The sequence below is a fragment of the Macrobrachium nipponense genome, chromosome 8 (genome assembly GCF_015104395.2).
Source record: "Macrobrachium nipponense isolate FS-2020 chromosome 8, ASM1510439v2, whole genome shotgun sequence".
NCBI lineage: Eukaryota > Metazoa > Arthropoda > Malacostraca > Decapoda > Palaemonidae > Macrobrachium > Macrobrachium nipponense.
The window spans coordinates 88,215,040-88,235,039 of NC_087203.1; the positions used below are offsets into that span (position 1 = coordinate 88,215,040).

The 20,000-nt window shown below is 35.5% G+C and overlaps 1 protein-coding gene across 36 annotated transcripts in view; it reads left to right on the plus strand.

Moving 5' to 3' along the window:
- The window catches only part of LOC135222911 (protein nervous wreck-like), a 342,896-nt gene that overhangs the window by 138,038 nt on the left and 184,858 nt on the right, over positions 1-20,000 (plus strand). For 35 of the 36 annotated variants that reach the window (XR_010316383.1, XM_064261335.1, XM_064261308.1 and 32 more), the window contains exons 2-3: positions 4,407-4,507; positions 12,055-12,100. Coding sequence is in view for 35 of the 36 variants with exons in the window: in XM_064261335.1 (XP_064117405.1) it covers positions 4,407-4,507; positions 12,055-12,100 (147 nt within the window). In the remaining variant the exon portion in view is untranslated. The remainder of the gene's footprint in view (positions 1-4,406; positions 4,508-12,054; positions 12,101-20,000) is intronic. The other variant, XM_064261306.1, reaches the window with a different exon arrangement.

Genomic DNA, 20,000 nt, shown 5'->3' on the forward strand with positions numbered 1-20,000 from the left:
ATATACTATATATATATATATATATATATATATATATATAAGTATATAATTTCTTCAATGCTTAAATCATCAGAATTATTCACAGTAACATGTTACCCGTTTCACAAAGTACTTCTTACTGAATACGAAAGTTACCAATTACTCTACTGTCTTATTATCTAATTCACACCCACACACAGACACACATGCACGCACGCGCGCACACGCATACACACACACGCACGCGCGCACACACACACACACACACACACACACACATATATATATATATATATATATATATATATATATATAATATTATATTATATATATATATATATATATATATATATATATATATATATATATATATATATATAATATATATATATATATATATATATATATATAGAACGCAAGTATGAACAACTAAGATTAAGAAAGGATTCATTTAACAGCCCTTCTCCTACAAGCTGCCACAGGGCCATTACTTACATCATCACAATCTCATTATCGCCATCAACCTCCCATTAAATTTCAAGGCGTCGCCATTAATCACCAGCGTCATACACCAACACTATCACTTGTCATTATCGTCATTAAATTTCCTGTCGTCAGCAATCGACATTATCGCCGCAGGTCTAGGTCACACTGAGATTCAATGGAAACTGATGTACCTAAAGAGTCAACGGTAATATTCAAATATCTAATCATGAATTAGTGTCAGTGCGAAACATTCTCGCTTTCATTAAATAATTCGGTTTATTATATTCATCGTAAAACAAGGAAGGTGCCGACAATGAATGATACTCGGTGGAGATTTTTTATTTTGACATTTAATTTGTATCACAAATCGGTGATTCATTTTTACTTACAAAATAACCTTTTCCTGATATTGGTGATGATGGATGACTGTTTATTTTGAATAACAGCAGTACTTGGTATTTGATTCCACTGCATTTGAACGAGACAAATATTTTATATATAAATTAAAAAATCTACACGCATTTACTGCCATTGAAATGCGAACCACAGGTATCAAACATTTAAATGAAAAAGTATTCATGCACAGCTAAGAAGGACACTAAGGCAAATTAACAAAGTAAGTTTTCCAAAATAGCCTACATTTGGTAGCTCCGGTCCTTCATGAAATAAAAGTATAAAATCCAGTCATTTCTGAACATATCCACTGTGCGCAGAATTAGCATTGCGTGACAGACTCACGAAAACTCAAACGAAAACTGAGACCATAAATTCATGAAATACAGTTGACGTGTTACAATTACTTAAAAACCAACAGATGTAAACGAGAAAAATGTTGACGAAAAAATATAAGGACCACAATTACATAAAAACCAACACTAAAATACGAGAAAAAGGCACGTAAGAAAAAATAAAGGGCCACACAGGTAAATGTGGCCCACTAGAACTCGCGTGAGTGGAGAGCGTAAAATGTTTAATGCTTAAAGCATGAGGACCACTGGAAACACTGCACTTTTCCTACGCGACGGGGAAAGTTGCACTTGAACACCTGCGAGTGTTAAGGCGTAAGGGTCTAAGCATATCAAGTCCAAAAAATACGAGGCAAAAATGTTTCAAAGAATGACAGGCAATGAACGTGGACGTGACACAGGAAAATGTCGTTTTAAAAATGACAATCTCTGCATGTTTTGGTCTTGTCTCCTTTTCAAATCGGATATTTTCCTTATTTGCATTTTTTCTCAAACTTCAGTTTATTTTGTACCACGAAAACTCATTATCTTAAATCCTTTCTTCGGGTAGCATTTGAATCAGCAAGAAAAGTCTCGAATAATTAGGCCACCTGGGAGCAGGATACAAGTAAATAACACCGAGTAAGAGGCTGACGAACTTCTTAAAAAGCTTCAGCACTACTTCTTTTCTAATATCTTTTATGTTTTAATATTTTTTTACTGGGAAGCGAACCTTACTCTTGATAAACTGAAGAAAGCAACTGATAATAACCTTAGAAATGAAGAAGCAGTCTTAAGAAGAGGCAGGGGTAGAAAAGTTAGGACATATTGTGACGCAGTGTATGGAATTTAAAAATTCATTAAGACGACTCTTGCTGATTACGAGAAGACATTTGACACTGTTGTTTTTGTTGTAACCAACGGCTTCACGGGACTTTCGAACCACGTCGAGAGTGAACTTCCATCACCAGAAATACACACGCCTCATTGAAATGCCCGAGAATCGAACTCGCGGCCACCGAGGTGGCAGGTCAAGACCAAACCAACCACGCCACTGAGGCGCTTATTTGACACTGTCCGAAGACCGACATTACGGAAGGTCTTTCGTAACCATAATATTCCCTAAAATTCGGCCAGGATGGCAATCGTTGAGAAGAATCTTTTGCACGATGCAAATTGCCAAAAGATGACGAGGCCTTTGTAGACTCACCTCTTCAATATGATCGAAGATAAGCTTTAAATTTTCTTTCTCCCGACGCCTTTGCTTCATATTGGCTGCCTTGGCTTTCTATCTTGGCCTGAGCTAAGACTGGCCCAGACATTCCCGTACGACAGGGTGATCGATGAATGGCGGTAAAGACTTACGAAGTCTTGAAATAACAACCGCTATTTCATATAGATTAGAGTCCTTAAATTTTATTATGGATATCATCTAAACTGTTTATCATAACATTTCCTTCTCTCCTTTATTCGTGTAATCTATTACACAAAGGTTTTTTTTTCATATCAACTTTCCACACTGTAAAGATGAAGACCTTGATAAAAATATTTTCTTAACTCGAAAAATCAAAGGCTAGGTTCGTTTCAAATAAGGAAATCTAATTACCTTTTATTAGGCAAAAGACAATATTCTTCTCTACTTCACGCCTAGAGAATGCCAGAAAAAGGATGATGAAAAAACCCGGAATATTTGTTAACAGCAATTTTTAATATTATTGGTTCATAAACATTCGACTCGAAAAAGCGTTTGACAGCCATGTGACTATCACAAAGACATGGAAAACTATCACTGTTAGTGTGGTAACTAATGACTGATATTTACTGGTAACGTTGGAAGAACGACATGTACTTCAAAGCTATGACCCGGCCCCTACAAAGAAAAAAAAGTTACAACGCAAAAACAAGGTGAAATCAGTCATTCGATACTAAAGTATTTTCTTCTTCTTTACAAAATGTAAGTGTCTTACATTTTAGTCGAATCACACGAAGCATGAAGATCACGCGGTGCGTAAAATATTTCCGCGTTTACTCAAAAGAAGTCACAAAATCATTACAATCAAAATGTTAATACAAGATGTAAATGGGGTTCCTCAATAACAACATTGTTAAACAATAAAGAACAACATGAAGTCGCATATACGAAAATACCTCAATGCCAAAACACAACATGTAAAAACATCGGCGCAATCGAGTTTTCTATACAGCGTATAATGCTGCATGAGCCGTGGCCCTTGAAGCTTTTGGCCACGACCCGGTGGTACCCTGTCCTTTAGCGTTGCTAGACGTACGATCATCGCTGACTTTAACCTTAAATAAAATAAACTTCTGAGGCTACATGGCTGCAATTCGGTATGTATGATGATTGGAGAGTGGATGATCAACATACCAATTTGCAGCCCTCTAGCCTCAGTAGTTTTTAAGATCTGAGGGCGGACAGAAAAAGTGCGGACGGACAGCCAAAGCCGGCGGAATAGTTTTTTTTTTTTTTTTTTTTTTTTTTTTTTTTTTTTTTTTTTTTACAGAAAACTAAAGTTCCACCGCTCTTCTATTTACATAATACACTCATGGCACACATAAAAGTGAGCTCGAAAATCCTCCGACTACCGCAATCTAAAACGTATGAATAAAAAATGAGATGCTGATCTCAAAAGTTCAAGTAAACACAAAACAGAAAAAAAGATGCACTGCCATTCAAGTCTGATTTAGAATAAAAAAAAAAAAGGCATCACAGCTACACAAAGAGACTTGAGATATTGAATCTCACCAATAACGAAAATATGTCCTACGCTACCACCACTTCCCACGTCTTCTGTGGAGATCGATTATTATTCCCGTAAGGTAGAATTTTCGTCCATATTCCTTTTTTCGCCATTCATACAACTTTACTTTTTAGATGCCGGCTTATCTCTTCCTTTGCGGTGGAGTATCAGTTTTTGGATTGCCGTAATGTGAGCCTTTTCGGGTTGAGAAGGAAATGAATGTTGTCTTTTGTAAACAAACCCGTAAATAAATTTTCAGGAACACCATCTCAGCTATTACTCGTAGTTATGCCATGCATTACATGGTACAAAGAAACCTTGAATTACAATTTTTTCCATTCATTCAAATTGTTGACGGTGCATGAGATTTTTTTATATATAAAATAAAGATGGAAACAAATTGACTTAAAAGTTTCCTTTCTTCCTTTCTGTTCAAATATCTTTTTTTTTATCTTTTCAGGGAAGCTACCTAAAAGTGTGCAAAAATCTTCACGGTGAACAAGTCTCCAAATTACAAGCGAAAAATCAACAGGAATGCGATCTCTTAGAAGATATTAGGTAAGTTCATCACTTTTATGAAGAAATAACTGCTATTCTCAATATTTTCTCAGTACTCTAAAATTCAATTCATCAACTTCCTACATTAAATTTACACGATTCATGCTCATTGTTTTTACATGTGAATAATTCCTGAAGAAGTGTAAATCTTTTATTATTTGTTTTTATCCTATAGCTCCTAAAAATACTGCCAGGGTAACAAAATAAATTAGGAGGTATATACTTTTCTTCGATTAAAGAGCGAATTCAGTTATGTTAATGTCATCAGCCACCTCGTAACTAGGGAGAGCTCTTTTGCATTGTGTTACACAAACATGAGCTGGAACGGGGCAAAGCATAGTATCCTCACCTTACTTTTGATTAGGCAGAGCACCAATACCTCGAGTATGGTAATGAAGCGCTCACCAGCTTGCAAGGTTACCCAAGAGCTTCAAATATTTACGCAAATCGCACAAATCTCTTTAGCTTCATATTTTTTTCCACCTCTGTAATACCAATATAGCATCCTTAGGTGATCTTTAAGAAAAAAAAAATATTAAAATGAACACGTTTGAGCCCATTTACTTGCAAGACTCGAAGATACTCCTTCCAAAAAAAGAGAAAAAAAATTAACTCAGACACACTTACGATTACTCCTTCCCAAAGGAGGAAAAAAAGATGAAACTCAGAATATAATTTGGGCCAAAATCTATATTTCAGTACAAGGCAAAGTAAAAAAAAAAAAAAAAAAAATCGAGAGGCGGGTCTATGGCCCCCACCCTACACTCTCATTAAAATGAAAGCTTTCCGCAATTTACTCACAATTTGCTCTAAAATTGACTCTTCCGAACAATTTCCTCTCATCATAGCCAGACCTTAGCCTAAAATAGTCCTAAAACCTTAAGGAGCCCACAATTTAGATTCCAACCTCAGCTCTATTAAATCAGTGGATTGGGATTATATCAAATTTAGCTCAAATTCCCTGGAAATCAGCAACCCTCGAATGACATGGTTCATTGACTATTTCATATCCAATGCTACTACCTCCTTAGAATTCTCTCCTTTTGCCCGTTTTTCCTGTTTCCCTATAATCTTCTATCTCCCTTCTTTCGAGAGGCGAATCAATCATTTTCCTCTGGGATAATCCTGTCACTTTCTCATCAAGTCTGTGATCGACAAGCCCACCTGGCTGTCAATACACATAGCTGTAAATATTTTGCTCTCCTACTACGAGATACCTACAAAGAATTATAGGGATAGAGGAGTCTAAAATATATACTTCCAATCATACAGACACCTCAATTAAATAAACGGAAACGAATAAATCGTAACAGTATGTTCGTTATTTCATCTGTTCTCTTCTTAAACTGGCCATTAGCAGAACTATTCGCAACCGCAGCTGGTAGTCTGTTGCAAAATGAAGCTATCTTTTACTTGATGGTGAATTGTTCTAGTTCCAATTTCCATCCGCTGGCTGGGAGAGAGGAGAGACTCAAAAAAAAAAAAAAAAAAAACTGAGAGACAGAGAGAGAGAGAGAGAGAGAATCACCCCTGTTAAAAAACAGAGAGAGAACCACCTCTGTTAAAAGAACAAAGAGAGAGAGAGAGAGAGAGAGAGAGAGAGAGAGAGAGAGAGAGAGAGAGAGAGAGAGAGAGAGAGAAAATCACCTCGGATGAGCGAAATACTACGTATCCCCCGAGGGATGGAGTATCACACTCAATTTCCACATCTCATCTATTCAATGGACGACAGAGAGTCTAAATTGCGGTAAATTGCCATTCAAGGCTTTAAATCTCCCATTGCAAGCCCTCTTGCATTCATTAGCCGGCTCAAATGAACACGATCCCTATTCCAATACACAGAACAAAGGCGAATGAGAACTTGAGCTGTATTTTGCATCCTATCAAATAATGGCATAATATGCAAGAGAAGAAGAAGAAGAAGAAGAAGAAGAGGGAGAGGAGGGAAGGGGCGGAGGAGAGAGGAGTGAGGGGAAGGAGGAGAGGAGGAGATAATTAATTATTAATGAAGAAGAGAATGAACTGGTAATGGAGGCGACAAAAAAGCCTTATGCATAAAAGAAAATAAATTGCCAGTAAAGGACGCACATATAAAGTAAAAGATAAAAATAAAAGTTTTATTAAGAATTAACTCCCACCCAACATACAAAAAAGAATAAAGAAACGACGATGTAGTGATGACCACAACTAGAACGCAACCTGACCGTATCGCCTGAACCAGGAATAATTTCCGGTCAAATATCTGATACTGCTCCTTTCATTTTACACTGCCTAAAACTGATTGGAATTGGAGTCGGGGGAGACGCCTATTTTGTAAAACGAACTATTTAAAGCAGCTTATTTTCATACTATAAAAGGCTGGTGTGTAAGCTACACAAGTCATATTCTCTTGACGTGAAATTACCTTAGAAGTTAGACGCATGAAGACAATCTCCAGTTTTAAATTCTTGTGCGCGAAATTCTTGAAGCCTTTGTAGTTACTTAAGTATTAAGAGCAAGAATATATACTTGTGTGTGTCTGTATATATATATATATATATATATATATATATATATATATTTACACATATTTACACACACGCACAAACACACACACACACACACTCACAAATATATATATATATCCTATACATGAAAAACTCGTTCATACATAAATATGCGGAAAGAACATAAAAAAAATATTGAAAGCCATTGTTAACAATCATTTCAAATCGAGAAACAATTACGATGGTCAACCACTTCGCCGGAAATACGACCAGGGTGGCAACGCATGCAAACGACTTGTGAGCACACACACACACACACACACGCAAAAGAAAAAAAAAAGGCATCCACTAGTGTTAATGGAACATGAACTCACACCGGTATAACGAGATTAGCGACCGACAGGATTCCCTAACCCCCCACCCCCTTCACGGGAGTCCCACTGGGACGCGCACTAACTCACGCAAACACACAATGACGAGGGGAGACATTTTTGTTTTCAGTGGTATGATATGAAAGCAAGATGTGCAATGCATGCAAAAAAAAAAAAAATCCTTTTCGTCATATATTTCATCTTTCACGCGTTCTTGTTAATAAATCCGTCCCGCTAGCAAGAGGATCAAGGTTTAATACTCTGCCGAGGACGGAGCAATTTCGGTGTGTTACGATAAACCTCCCTTTAACACGGTTAATACAAGAAGCAAACGATGTGCCCGGTATCTAATCAATTACAGTGAGTCGCAGCTACGGTGGAGACGACCATAATGGGAGACATCTCATTCCAAAATACTTGCACAAAATCCGAGGGGTAGTGGACGTAAAAAATAAAACTTTAAAACTATCACAGATCTTAAGAGGTTAAATCTCCAAATCATTTTCTATAGAGCAATTATTCGTTGGAATACAACACCAACGATACCCTCCTTTTAGGTTTAATAAAGAACAAAAGCATTAAAAAAAATTAATTACAACTTTTACCAGCATCAGCCAAGGAGAAAGAGAAAAAAGTATTTGTAATTCATCCCCACCAACCGGAAAAAAAAACATTTGTATAAAGAAAACTAGTAAAGGAAAAAAGAAATGCGCAAATCCACGGAAATAAACACCACTAAGCTGGTAGCTTAAAATGTCATTTCCTTTTTTGACAGAAGAGAGGAGCTTTGTTTCAGTTCGCCAAATGAAACAATGAAATGCGGCAGGAACACAAACCTTCAGGCCGGTAATGGATTTTTGTTGCTTCTCTTATTTTATTTCATGTTTTCCTCTACCAAAGTAATTTGTCTAAAACTTAACTTGTAAAGCAAACATACTGAAAGATATTATTAGTTTTATATTCCTAAGAAACGGCAGACGGAAGGGGCTACCCAGTAGTGCCCTTACCCAGCCCGAAATTTAAGAAATAATGATGGAGACAACAGTTAGAATGAGGACTCTCGAAGAAAACTATAGATTCTCCCGTAAAAATGAGGTTGATGCCTTTTCTGACTGAGGAAAAACGAAGGCTTCCGAGCTTTCGTCTTAATTGTAACGCATATATGACTAATTCTTGAAATGAAGACAAAAGTTCGATAACCTACCTTTCCTTGCTTCTGAGAGGATTGAGATGTATAACATTCACATAAAAGCTGTGAAGTGTATCAAAATGAAGGTTAAAGATCAGGCTATAAATTACTTATTCGTGTAAAGTACTATACCACCAATTTAGGAGACGAATTCTCAAAGAAAAACAGAATGGGAAATGTTACCTACGAATGTCCAAGAAAAGTGAACAATTCAAAGATTTCATCAGCCGAACATGGACAACGTGCTGGAGTCACATCCAGTATCTAGAGAACTAAGACTGAGGGGTGGAAGTGTGTGTCCAGCAGTACAATTTTTATTCTGTCATTCTGAGCAGTTTGCTTTCCTTTAGATTTTCGTGCTCTCTTCCTCGTAAAGAGTTGCTTATACGATGGCCATAAATTATAGCTGCAGGAAGGAGGATGTCCAACTTCTGCCCTGGCCATTAGTCTTGTTGGACAAACACAACAGAATTACCTTGGCCTCTAAGATTTTTAAGATTTTGCACACTTACTGACAAACGCTACGTGCATACAGACATACATGTACACATTCATACATAGAATGACATACATGCAAATATATATATATATATATATATATATATATATATATATATTATATATATATATATATATATATATACATTTAATTATGTTATTGCTCCTAAAAATCTTGAGATCACATAAGTATTCGTCATCGTTTTCATCTTATAAAATGTGTAAATTTAGTTAAATGAAGTCTGGAACGTTTACAAAATAATGGCTGAAGCTAAAATTCGAAGTGACTGTCAAAAATGTTTAGAGTATATGTTCCCTAATTTTTGAAATAATTTTCGAAAAAAGCTTTGGTTACTGAAATATCCATGGTCGAAAGTGAGGAAAATATTTGCGAAAAGAAGGACTATGCCATTAATATCAGAAGATGAAAGGCAGAGCTTAGCAGAAAATTTCTGTTTCTGAAGTGGAATCAATAAAAAGGAAACTTAGGCGGACAACACAAGGTTATAATGGAATTAATACAAAGAGGACTCCAGCAGAATTTGAAATGACACCTCGTATACTTATTACTAGACTACTTGGAAGAATAAGAAATTGTGAAAAAAAACCCAAATGATTGGGAATTAGAAGTTACTGGTAAGATAACTATGTAAGTCACTGTGCTTCCATCAGTCATACTGAAAATATTCATTATGCTTATTCTTAATAAGATGGAGAAATAAACATAGAAAAAAATATCAGGGATGATCTATGAACCAAAAATCAGGGTAAGACCATGAAACCACATCGAGACGATTTTGACGATTTGAGAATAAAGCTATTAGAAGAATATTACAAGTCAGAAGGCAGGGCCGGGTTAGAAATAAAGAAATGTTCCATTAACGGAAATTATGGAAGTTCCATATATAAACATGAAGGAGATGAGGGAGAGATGGAGATGGTTTGGAAGAGCATTATTCGTTAGCGTCAGTTTGGATTATAAGATTTCGTCCAAGGCCAAGCCCTGGGACCTATAACGCCATTCAGCGCTGGTAGGAAAACGGGAAGTAAAGGTTTGAGAGGTGTAACAGGAGGAAAACCTCGCAGTCGCACTATGAAATTGTTAAGAGGGTGGATAGCAAGATGGATGAAAGAGAATAAGAACGGAAGCACAGTAAAAGGAAAGAATGAGGGTTGCAGCTAGGGGCCGGAGGGGCGCTGCAAAGAACCTTCAGTAAACCCTACTGTGCACCGCGTGAGGTGCACTGACAGCACTACCCCCTATGGGGAGTGTCAGTTGGGCTCCTATGAACCCAGAAGAGTTGGAAGCCCCAGGCCTACTTCCATGACATGGTAGGCTGGAAATGAGTGGAGATTTATGGATGATAAAGCACAGAAAAGATAAGGGAGGCGGATTTTTATAGAGGCCCGAAAAAGAAACTTATTAAACTCCCAAGTGATTCCTCTACTTAACTGAAGGATGATCCCTAGAGACCTAAGATTATATATACTATATCAACAGTGCAGTGAACTACCTTTCCTGGCGTTACAAAACCACTGTCTCCTTGAGTCCCGTTGGAATTTATTAAGAAAAAAAAAAGATTTCTTAATTTAATTCAAATCACTGACGATAAATTTAAAGGTCTTACGCAGGTAACAAGATCTTTTATAAAAATTACTTCTTAACATTGGGAATTTTTTTCTACCTGTCCGACAGAATAAAATGTTAGGTTAAAGCATGAAAGAAGATGAAATGAAAAGGTCTTAACGATATTTCAAACCATAAAATTCCCTTGCTTAAACTGACCCCGTTTAACAAAATTGTTTTATCCTTTCAACTGGATTTCTTGACTGACGTCACAAAAATAATGGTTATTGATTTATTCACTGAATAGGAAGCGAAAGTAACTGTCTAATGTGAGTAGCAGCTAAGCAGGAATTATTATTGTCAAATATAAAGCACTCTCGATTAGGAGAAAAGATACAATACTAAAGTAATCTTCCTCAGTGAGAGATTTCTGTGATCGACCTTACTGGCGAGTCCTTCAGTTTAACATGCAAATTACATACATAAGATTGCCATCACCATAATCTTCGTTACTTGGCAAATCCTCAAATTTCTCAGGATACTTGTCGGAGCTCTCTCTCTCTCTCTCTCTCTCTCTCTCTCTCTCTCTCTCTCTCTCTCTCTCTCTCTCTCTCTCTACTGAGATGATGGTAATGTAGAAATGGTCACTACTACCACTTGCTCATTCTGAACAATGCACTGAAAGAAAGATGAAAGGGAAAAATAGAAGATTAAATTAAAGAAACGTAGAATAAGTTAACTAAGGATGCAAGCACGATATGGAATTTCACGAAAAAGAGAATTTTCAAAATTAAAGACGATTCGCATAGAAGATAAAACTGGCATTATATTAAATTTTGCTAAGGATGGCCTGGAAAAACAAAAATTATATTCATGACAAAGAAAACGCTCTAATGTGGCAATATATGTGAATATCTATACTTGAAAGAAGACAACAAAGTGAATCTTGTTTCGTGTTAACAGGATTTCTTACGTTTTTCCAAGGAAAGTATTCATAAAAATTAATTTTTTGAAGAACGTTTCACAATGATTCAATAACGACCTTGTTACTTGACACCGATATTTGTGAGTACATAAAAATATTTTCTAAGCTGCTTTGAAAAAATATTCTGAATTAAATAGTTAGTCGGAAAGCATTAATTCACTAACCTTAAAGGAGAAGGAATATGCATGCAAAAGCAGTCGTATCTGAATTTTCAAACCATCGCTCAGCACTAAGTCAACCAATTTCGCATTCAAAGTTACTTTACATAACAATAACAAAAACATTCATCATCATTATCATTATCGTCATCATCATAAAAATATTGCAATTGCTAGTATTACCTCTGTTATAATTTATATTAGTGACAATTAGAAACTAATTTGTCATTCTGAACAGGCACACGAGCAAACAAGTTTACTGATAAGCTAATGTTTTTTCCTTTTCATTTCAGAAATTTCACTAAACAAAGATCGACCATAGAAAAAAATTATGGCGAGGTAAGTTAAAAGTAATATAATTTCCACCATTTCTCTTAAATGAACCAGATTGTGTTCGCGTGATATATTGCTCTGAGTACATGACAGCGGTAATGGACGCGTTGTATGTGTGTGTGTGTGTGTGTGTGTGTGTGTGTGCCATTCTGTATATTTGACCAAGATAAGGCGTTGAGTCAGTGAAGCAAAACCTTTTAAAGTTTCTTTCAGTTTACATAAAACTATTTTAGAAAGTCTGCAACCAGATTTATAAAATGGTCTACCGTTCCCATTTTCTCTTTATCTTTCCCCAGTTGTCACGTTTGCATAATCAACTTATTTGTCATCTCTGTGTAGGTAAACAAATTTACTTGAGAGAGAGAGAGAGAGAGAGAGAGAGAGAGAGAGAGAGAGAGAGAGAGAGAATTTCAGTAAGATTTTAATGAAATTAATATGCTGACAAAGGAAGGCTTAATTCGTTACTGCTTCTGTTATAACATAGACATATATTCATCTGCGAGAGAGAGAGAGAGAGAGAGAGAGAGAGAGAGAGAGAGAGAGAGAGAAATATTAATAAGGTTTAAGTGATAATGTATTGACAGAGACGCTTGCATCGTTACTTCCTAAAATACTGAGTCAAGCATAATTAAGACGTAGGAATATTGCATGTGGCAACTTTGAAGTTATTTCTCCCGCCACAGTTTGAATTTAAACATTAATAATCTTACAATCACCTTCTCGTTGCCCCAGCGCCACCAAGCCATATCGATAACTCAATTTCACCATAAGCCTTATCAATCCTCAATAGTTTTGTTGGTACACACGAACGACCCACGCATCAATGAATTGGAACAGTCGGAAATGAGAGAGAGAAGAGAGAGAGAGAGAGAGAGAGAGAGAGCGAGAGAGAGAGAGTTCATTTCGCCCAATAAGCCTTTTTTAATACACCCCAGGGGATAGGACCAAGCATGCAGCGCAAATCGTGGCTCGAAGTGGGCCATTCCGAAATTTTAGTATTCCTGGCACGGTGGCTATTTTCATAAGCGTCCCTTGTACATTAAGCTCGGGTAACCCAACGTTTTCTACGCATCTACGTTCTTTCAGTTATTTTTTCTTGTAGAAACTGTAGCAGATCGTCAATGGGCACTTTCGTAAACAATGAATTGACATCAAAACTAATTTATTTTTATTACTGTTATTTCATTTATACACTTTTCTATCATTTTTATTTTCATTTTTTAATTTTAATTTACAAGTGAGCTGTTATGAGACTGTAACTGAAATCTTGCCTCTAGATACCTGGCAGGAGATTGTTCTTTATTTATAAGCCTTGAAGATGGTTATCCCCGATTTTCAGTTATTAACCTTTGTATTTTATTGTTCTCCTTGTATAATGTTATTGACTTGATTCTATTATGAGTGGAACGTCCGCGCAGAGAGAGAGAGAGAGAGAGAGAGAGAGAGAATTATAACCACGCGCGCCCCAGAAGATGCATATCATAGAAGACGTCATAGTCATTTCCGGAATGGCCGCATATGAACCCTGTGTACGTAGTTTTCCCTGGACCAAGAACACCCTGCCCACCCACACCCACGCCCACGCACGCACACCCACGCCCAAACTTGCGCACCCACGCGCGAACGGCATATTCCTCACTTGTCCGCTGCTTTATGACATTTCAACCCCGAAGGTCCATTAAATATACAACCTATTTTATTTTCACTAAAAGAAAATTCGAATTGCTAAGAAAAGGGAAATAAAATACTTTCGAATAAAGTGTGACGACAAGGAAGTTCCTGTAAATATATCTAAATAATTTTCTGATGCAATAAAATCGGAAATATAATTCATACCTTTCCCATGTTACATATTGTAAAGGCAGAGGGCGGTTCTTACTGATCCACCATTAAGGAGATCACCAGAAAGATCATCACAGGAGACGCATTATCTCAGTGTCATTATATTTCACTTCAGGATGAGTTAGTTACTTGGTTCATTAAAGTTGTTTATGTAGGTGCTAGGAAAATTCGGTCCCAGAAAATTCGGTCCTGAAATCTCATTCTCAGAAAATTCGGTCCCGGAAAATTTCTAAAATCTAAATAACCAAGTCAAATATAACCTTTCTGGAAAAAGGCATATAAATACATGATGTTAGAAGAAATGAAAATCTTTTATTTCTCTCAATAACTTTAATGACTCGTTTGGCTTAGAGATCAATTGTTTAGCAATCCAGACGAGATATTTTACAAAGATCAACAAGAGCGCGAGAACTTTGTGAGCCTGGGATTTGTTTACAAACTGTAAACAAAAGAGTACGTGGTGTTAAATGATTTTTTCAGTAGTTTTGTCATATAGGACTTTAAGCACTTGTAATGGTATTTGAGAAAGATAACTTGTGTACTTTCATTAACATTCATTGACACCGCCTATATATAAAAAACGGTGACATTTGTAACTCAGTTTTTAGTCACTCTTCTTCCAGGATAAGCACAATTCTCTTATTTGAAGAACCCCATCATGGCTGCAAAATATTTTAAAAGTGAAAAAAACAGACAAATTGATTGATGAAGTTAACTATGTTTATGACTTTCATAAGTTTAGTTCCGACAAGACAAAGAAATTGTGGCGCTGTGAGAACCGTAACACATATCGTGCTCGTGCTCATACAGAGAATAAACCAGGTGAACCTATAATAATTTCAACAATCAACAGTCATGATCATGAACCAACGCCGAATGGAGTGGGAGCTCGTCTCGCCATTTCAACATTAAGAAAAAAGTTGCAGAAAGGAGGTGAAACAAGTACTCGGGTGCTCATTTCCGAAGCTACAAGTAATATTAGAGAGAATGCAAAATATGAATTACCACGGTTGCAAACGGTTTCTAGAAGCATTACAAACTGGCGCAATAAGGCTTTTGGCACTCCTCCATTGCCTCTTCGACGAACAGGATTTCAAGTATCAGATATTTTTAAATATTTACAAGGCGGTCATTTGTTCCTGCAATGCGACACAGGCAGTGATGATGAAAAGCGGGTTTTAATCTTCGCCTCCGACGAAGGTCTTCAGCAACTGGAAAATGCATCAATTTTAGGAATGGATGGCACATTTAAATCATCACGAAGTATATGGCATCAGCTGTTCACCATTCATGCCTTCATAAATGGGAGATTTTATCCAAGAGCTTTCATTTTATTGCCGGACAAAACTCAAGAACATATGACAGCACTTTTCTTGAACTAAGTAAATTGCGACCAAATATTAACCCTTGTCACGTTTTGATTGACTTTGAACGAGCAATTCGTAACAGCTGTGACAGTAACTTTACTGAAAGCAGCAGCGTAGGCTGTTTATTTCATTTTTGCCAGACTATTTATAGGAAAATATGTCAATTAGGATACAAAGTTCAATATGGTACTGATGGCTGTTTTGCCATAAAAATTAAGATGTTCTGCGCACTTGTATTTTTACCACCAAAAGATGTAATTGATACTTATGAACATCTCTGTGAGGATGAATCAATACCAATAGACTTTATAAGTTATTTTGAGCTAACATACATTGGACCAAAGAGAGGAAGACGTGGCAGATAAGAACAGCCTTTATATCCAGTTGATTTTTGGAATGTCCACGATAGGGTCATTCCGGAATTGCGGTGGACGGACAAACAATGAATTTGAAGGGTTTCACTCAGCACTGCGCGCATCAGTAACGAGTAAATAAGCACCCAAACATTTGGAAGCTTATTGATGCTCTGCGAAAAGAAGAATTCCTTACACAGACCAAGAAATTGAGGCGCAAAGAGGAGATAATCCGCAAAACAAGAAAAAATACCAGTTAACAGATACGAGAATAAAAAAATCTTGTAGAATCATATGATGGTGAAGATAAATTAGCTTTCCTTAAGGCTATTGCTCATTCATTGCATTAATTTTTCTTTTTATGTTTTGATAGTTTAAGCATTGATTTTCTTATAATTTTTAAACCTACTGATTTATTTTAAATAGAATTTATCTATTTCAGGGTTTAATAAATTTGATAAAAAGAAATATTATGTATGACTTAAATAATCGATTATGTATTTATTGATAAGAAGGAACTTGTTACTTTATATTTTTTTGCTTTTTAAACTTCTATGCATTTACAGTATTTTTTCTGATATGGGACCGAATTTTCTGGGACCGAATATTCTGGGACCCAATTTTCTTGATTTTGTGCACAATATATATGCTATATTTTATATTATACTGTATAGGTTTTTTGTTGAAGAAACATACCGTTTTTTACACTTTTATTAATAAAACTCTATTTCTATACTTTGTTTAATTTTTTCATCAGTTAGATTACGATTTCATTGTCAGTATATAAATAATTTCTGGGACCAAATTTTCTGAGACCGAACTTTCTGGGACCGAACTTTCTGGGACCGAAATTTCTGGTTACCGTTTATGTATTATGAAATCGTGGTTGGCATCACATGATGAAAAGAACACTATCTGAGAATATTTCTTATTTTTTCGGCTAGGAATATCAAAATAAAGATCGGTTACTCTTATTGCATGTTTCCTTACATATTATGGGGAAGGCCGTTCGTATATTAAGGAGTCAATTTACTACACTCATTATGCAAAAATAAACAGAAGTGGGGAAGAGAAAAGGATTCTACGGTCTCCGACAAAAGCAGTAATACCCGAGCATTTTATTGCTCGGGTATTAATCTATTCAAGCACTGATTACGTTCACTGTTGCTACCAAAGACATAATTTTACCGATTTTTAATAATCTCATTCAGAAATGAAGCGAAAGTTCAAGACAGACCACTTTAAAGACCATGACTAAATCCCTCTTTTAAACAAATTTAATATCATATTCAGCTGAGATAAGAAGAGTGTGTGCTATGAAAACAAAGTAAGTTTGGCATAGTCGTAAGGATTTCATCATAATCAGCTCCTTATTGTAGAAAATGAGGCTAAGATAAATAGCCTGAGCTACGTAGAAATGAGGGTATATTCCAAAACCAACACTTGACAAATTATGAACACACTTAAAGGAACTTGCTTATGAAAAAGTTTTCATTTCATAAAAAGATTTTTTAATATTCTCCTAGTACCAAAAATATCCAAAATAAACTTTTAGAAAAAGAAAAACAGTTTTGGCTGCTTGAGATATGATCTGAGATCAACAAATCTGAGGCTAACAGGACAATGTACACTTCTTGGAAGGCTTTCGTTGCAGTGAATTGGTCAGGAGAGAGGGAGGTAGGTGTTGAGGAGAAATAGAGTCCTTTTCATAAAGTCCTTCTGAAACCCGTCGACGTTGACACATCTTTTGTTTCTTAAGTGCTTCAACAAACAGTCCATTTATATACTAGAAACGGAGAAACAGCAATGTATACACTTTACTATACTTTTGGAAAGGATTGCAGTATGGTGGATATAATAGATATCCGACATAATTAGCCTACACACAAATATATAGAAGTGTATATATATACACACACACAAAAACATATAGTATATATATATATACACGTGCGCACACACATTATATCTATCTATATATATATATATATATATATATATATATATATATATATTTACATGCATACACACACTATATAGAATAGGTATATCTGAATATGAAAAACTACTGACAGCCTAGGACGAGAATTTTCAGTTTATGTTCGTCCGTCAAGCTCTTTTTATTTACTGCTCTATAATTTAATTGCCAAAATAACGTGACACATAACATACCCTTGGTTCCGGCGCGGTTATTGCCCGATAAACACGGATATATTCCATTCGCCTATTCCATTTGTGTGTCTGAATTTGTTTGCCGAAATATCTCGCAGGTGGTGCTGTGACGTCACTCCCCAGGCCTATACGCAAATGGTTCGTGTGTTCAATTAAAACTACACACAGTTTCATAACTACTGAAGCCAAATTTGACGAAAAGCACGCAAATGTAGTCTTGAGGTTAATGAAACGCAGACATGAATATAAATTTTTCATTGCTTCGCATATCACTGAGTAATATGCACACAAAAGAAGCAATTCAATTTAAAACTAAATAAAGTATTTTGAAATCAATGTAAATTTTCATATCATATGCATGCACTTTTAAAAAATTGTATTTTGTTCCCCGATAAACAAAAACATTAGAAAAGGGGGAGGGTTTTATCTACGTCACATTGCATTCTTATTATTTTCATTTTTTTCTGATTAGGGCAAACTCCGCTTCATCTACAAACATAATGATCTCGATTTGAACAAACAAATCGCCTGATGAAAGTCCATTATAATGGAGTTGACGTTTTGGGGTTGATGAACGAGAATTCTGCTAAATTCATAAACTTATTGTTATATAATCTTGAATGATAATTTATATTGCAACTCCATGCTTACAAAATTCGTTGTCCTACACAGTAATGACAGAGGCCACTTAGGAATATCTAAATTCTTCTTAAATCCTTTTGTTTTTTAAATCTAAAACCACTCACCACTCGAGCTCCATTTTACCCAAGTGCTACAAATAAATCAATAAACAAGTAAACAAACGCATAAGTAACTAAACATTAGTTTTCACGCACTAATATATATAAATATAAAAAATATGAAGACTTGGTATTTTATGTAGTGAATTCTGTATTTTAACAACACCTCTCTCTCTCTCTCTCTCTCTCTCTCTCTGCCTCTAAGCTTTTTAGTGTGTCAATTTTTTAATGGCAGGAGAACATTACCCAGGACAAGAACCTAAAAATGAAGGGAGAATCACTACTGCATATCCTTACCCAGGCTATTCCTGAGTGGTCTTTGTGGCCCGTGCTTTGCTCTAATATCAGGAGGGCCAAGTAATAATAGTAATTAAGGGTAATATCTGAAGGGGAGTGATATTAGTGCAAGGAAAGCATGGCAAGCTACAGAAATCCTGACAACAACATTTGACTCCATTCATTTCAATATCTGTTAAATTATCACTATTGCGAATTCTGTTGACATCGCTCCTGCCACCACTATTAATAGTAATCATTCCAACAACAGTAACAATAATAGAACTAAAGACACTTTTTTTTTTTAGAAGAGTAATTAGGTTAAAAACCAAAGCTCCCCTTCATCCTGAGAGAGAGCCCTATAGCCATGTCCCAGTTCAACATAAAGGGGAAGTACCGCTCCAGCCTTACTGGAGAAGATCCCCAGCATATATACCCAGAGGCTTTCCTGGTACGAAGAAAATTGTTTATCCGAAATTACTTGTTCAAACTCCCCAGTTTCACTAACCTTTCTACCGTGGATTTAAGGATATATATAATATATATATATATATATATATATATATATATATATTAATATAGGATATTATATTATATATATTACACCATATTATATATATATTAATATAATAATAATATATATATAAGAATTTATATTATATTTATATTTATATATATCTATACAATTAGATATATATATATATATATATATATATGATATATATATATATAAGATATATATATAATATATATATTATATATATATATATAATATATATATATAATATATAATATATATAAGCTGTTTTCCCTAATATGGGGTGACTCTAAGAAACATACTTTTAAAATAATTACTACTGCATTCATCTTTTGAGAGAGAGATAGAAGTTCTGCTTGGCTTCAAAATCACAACAATCGCTTGGGTGAGAAGAAACATGGCAAAAGATCACGAAATATAGAATCCCAAAAGAAAACTTCTAGTGAAATTACCCGAAATGAATCCTATGCCTATAGGCCTAAACTCCGTGGGAGCAGCAGAGGATGTCACAATTTTTTTTTTTTTTACTGCGATAAATTAATAAGTTAATTTTTTATCTTTTTTTTTATTGACACTGTGATTACAGTTTATCCTATTTTTCCTTATTCCGCGTTAGTA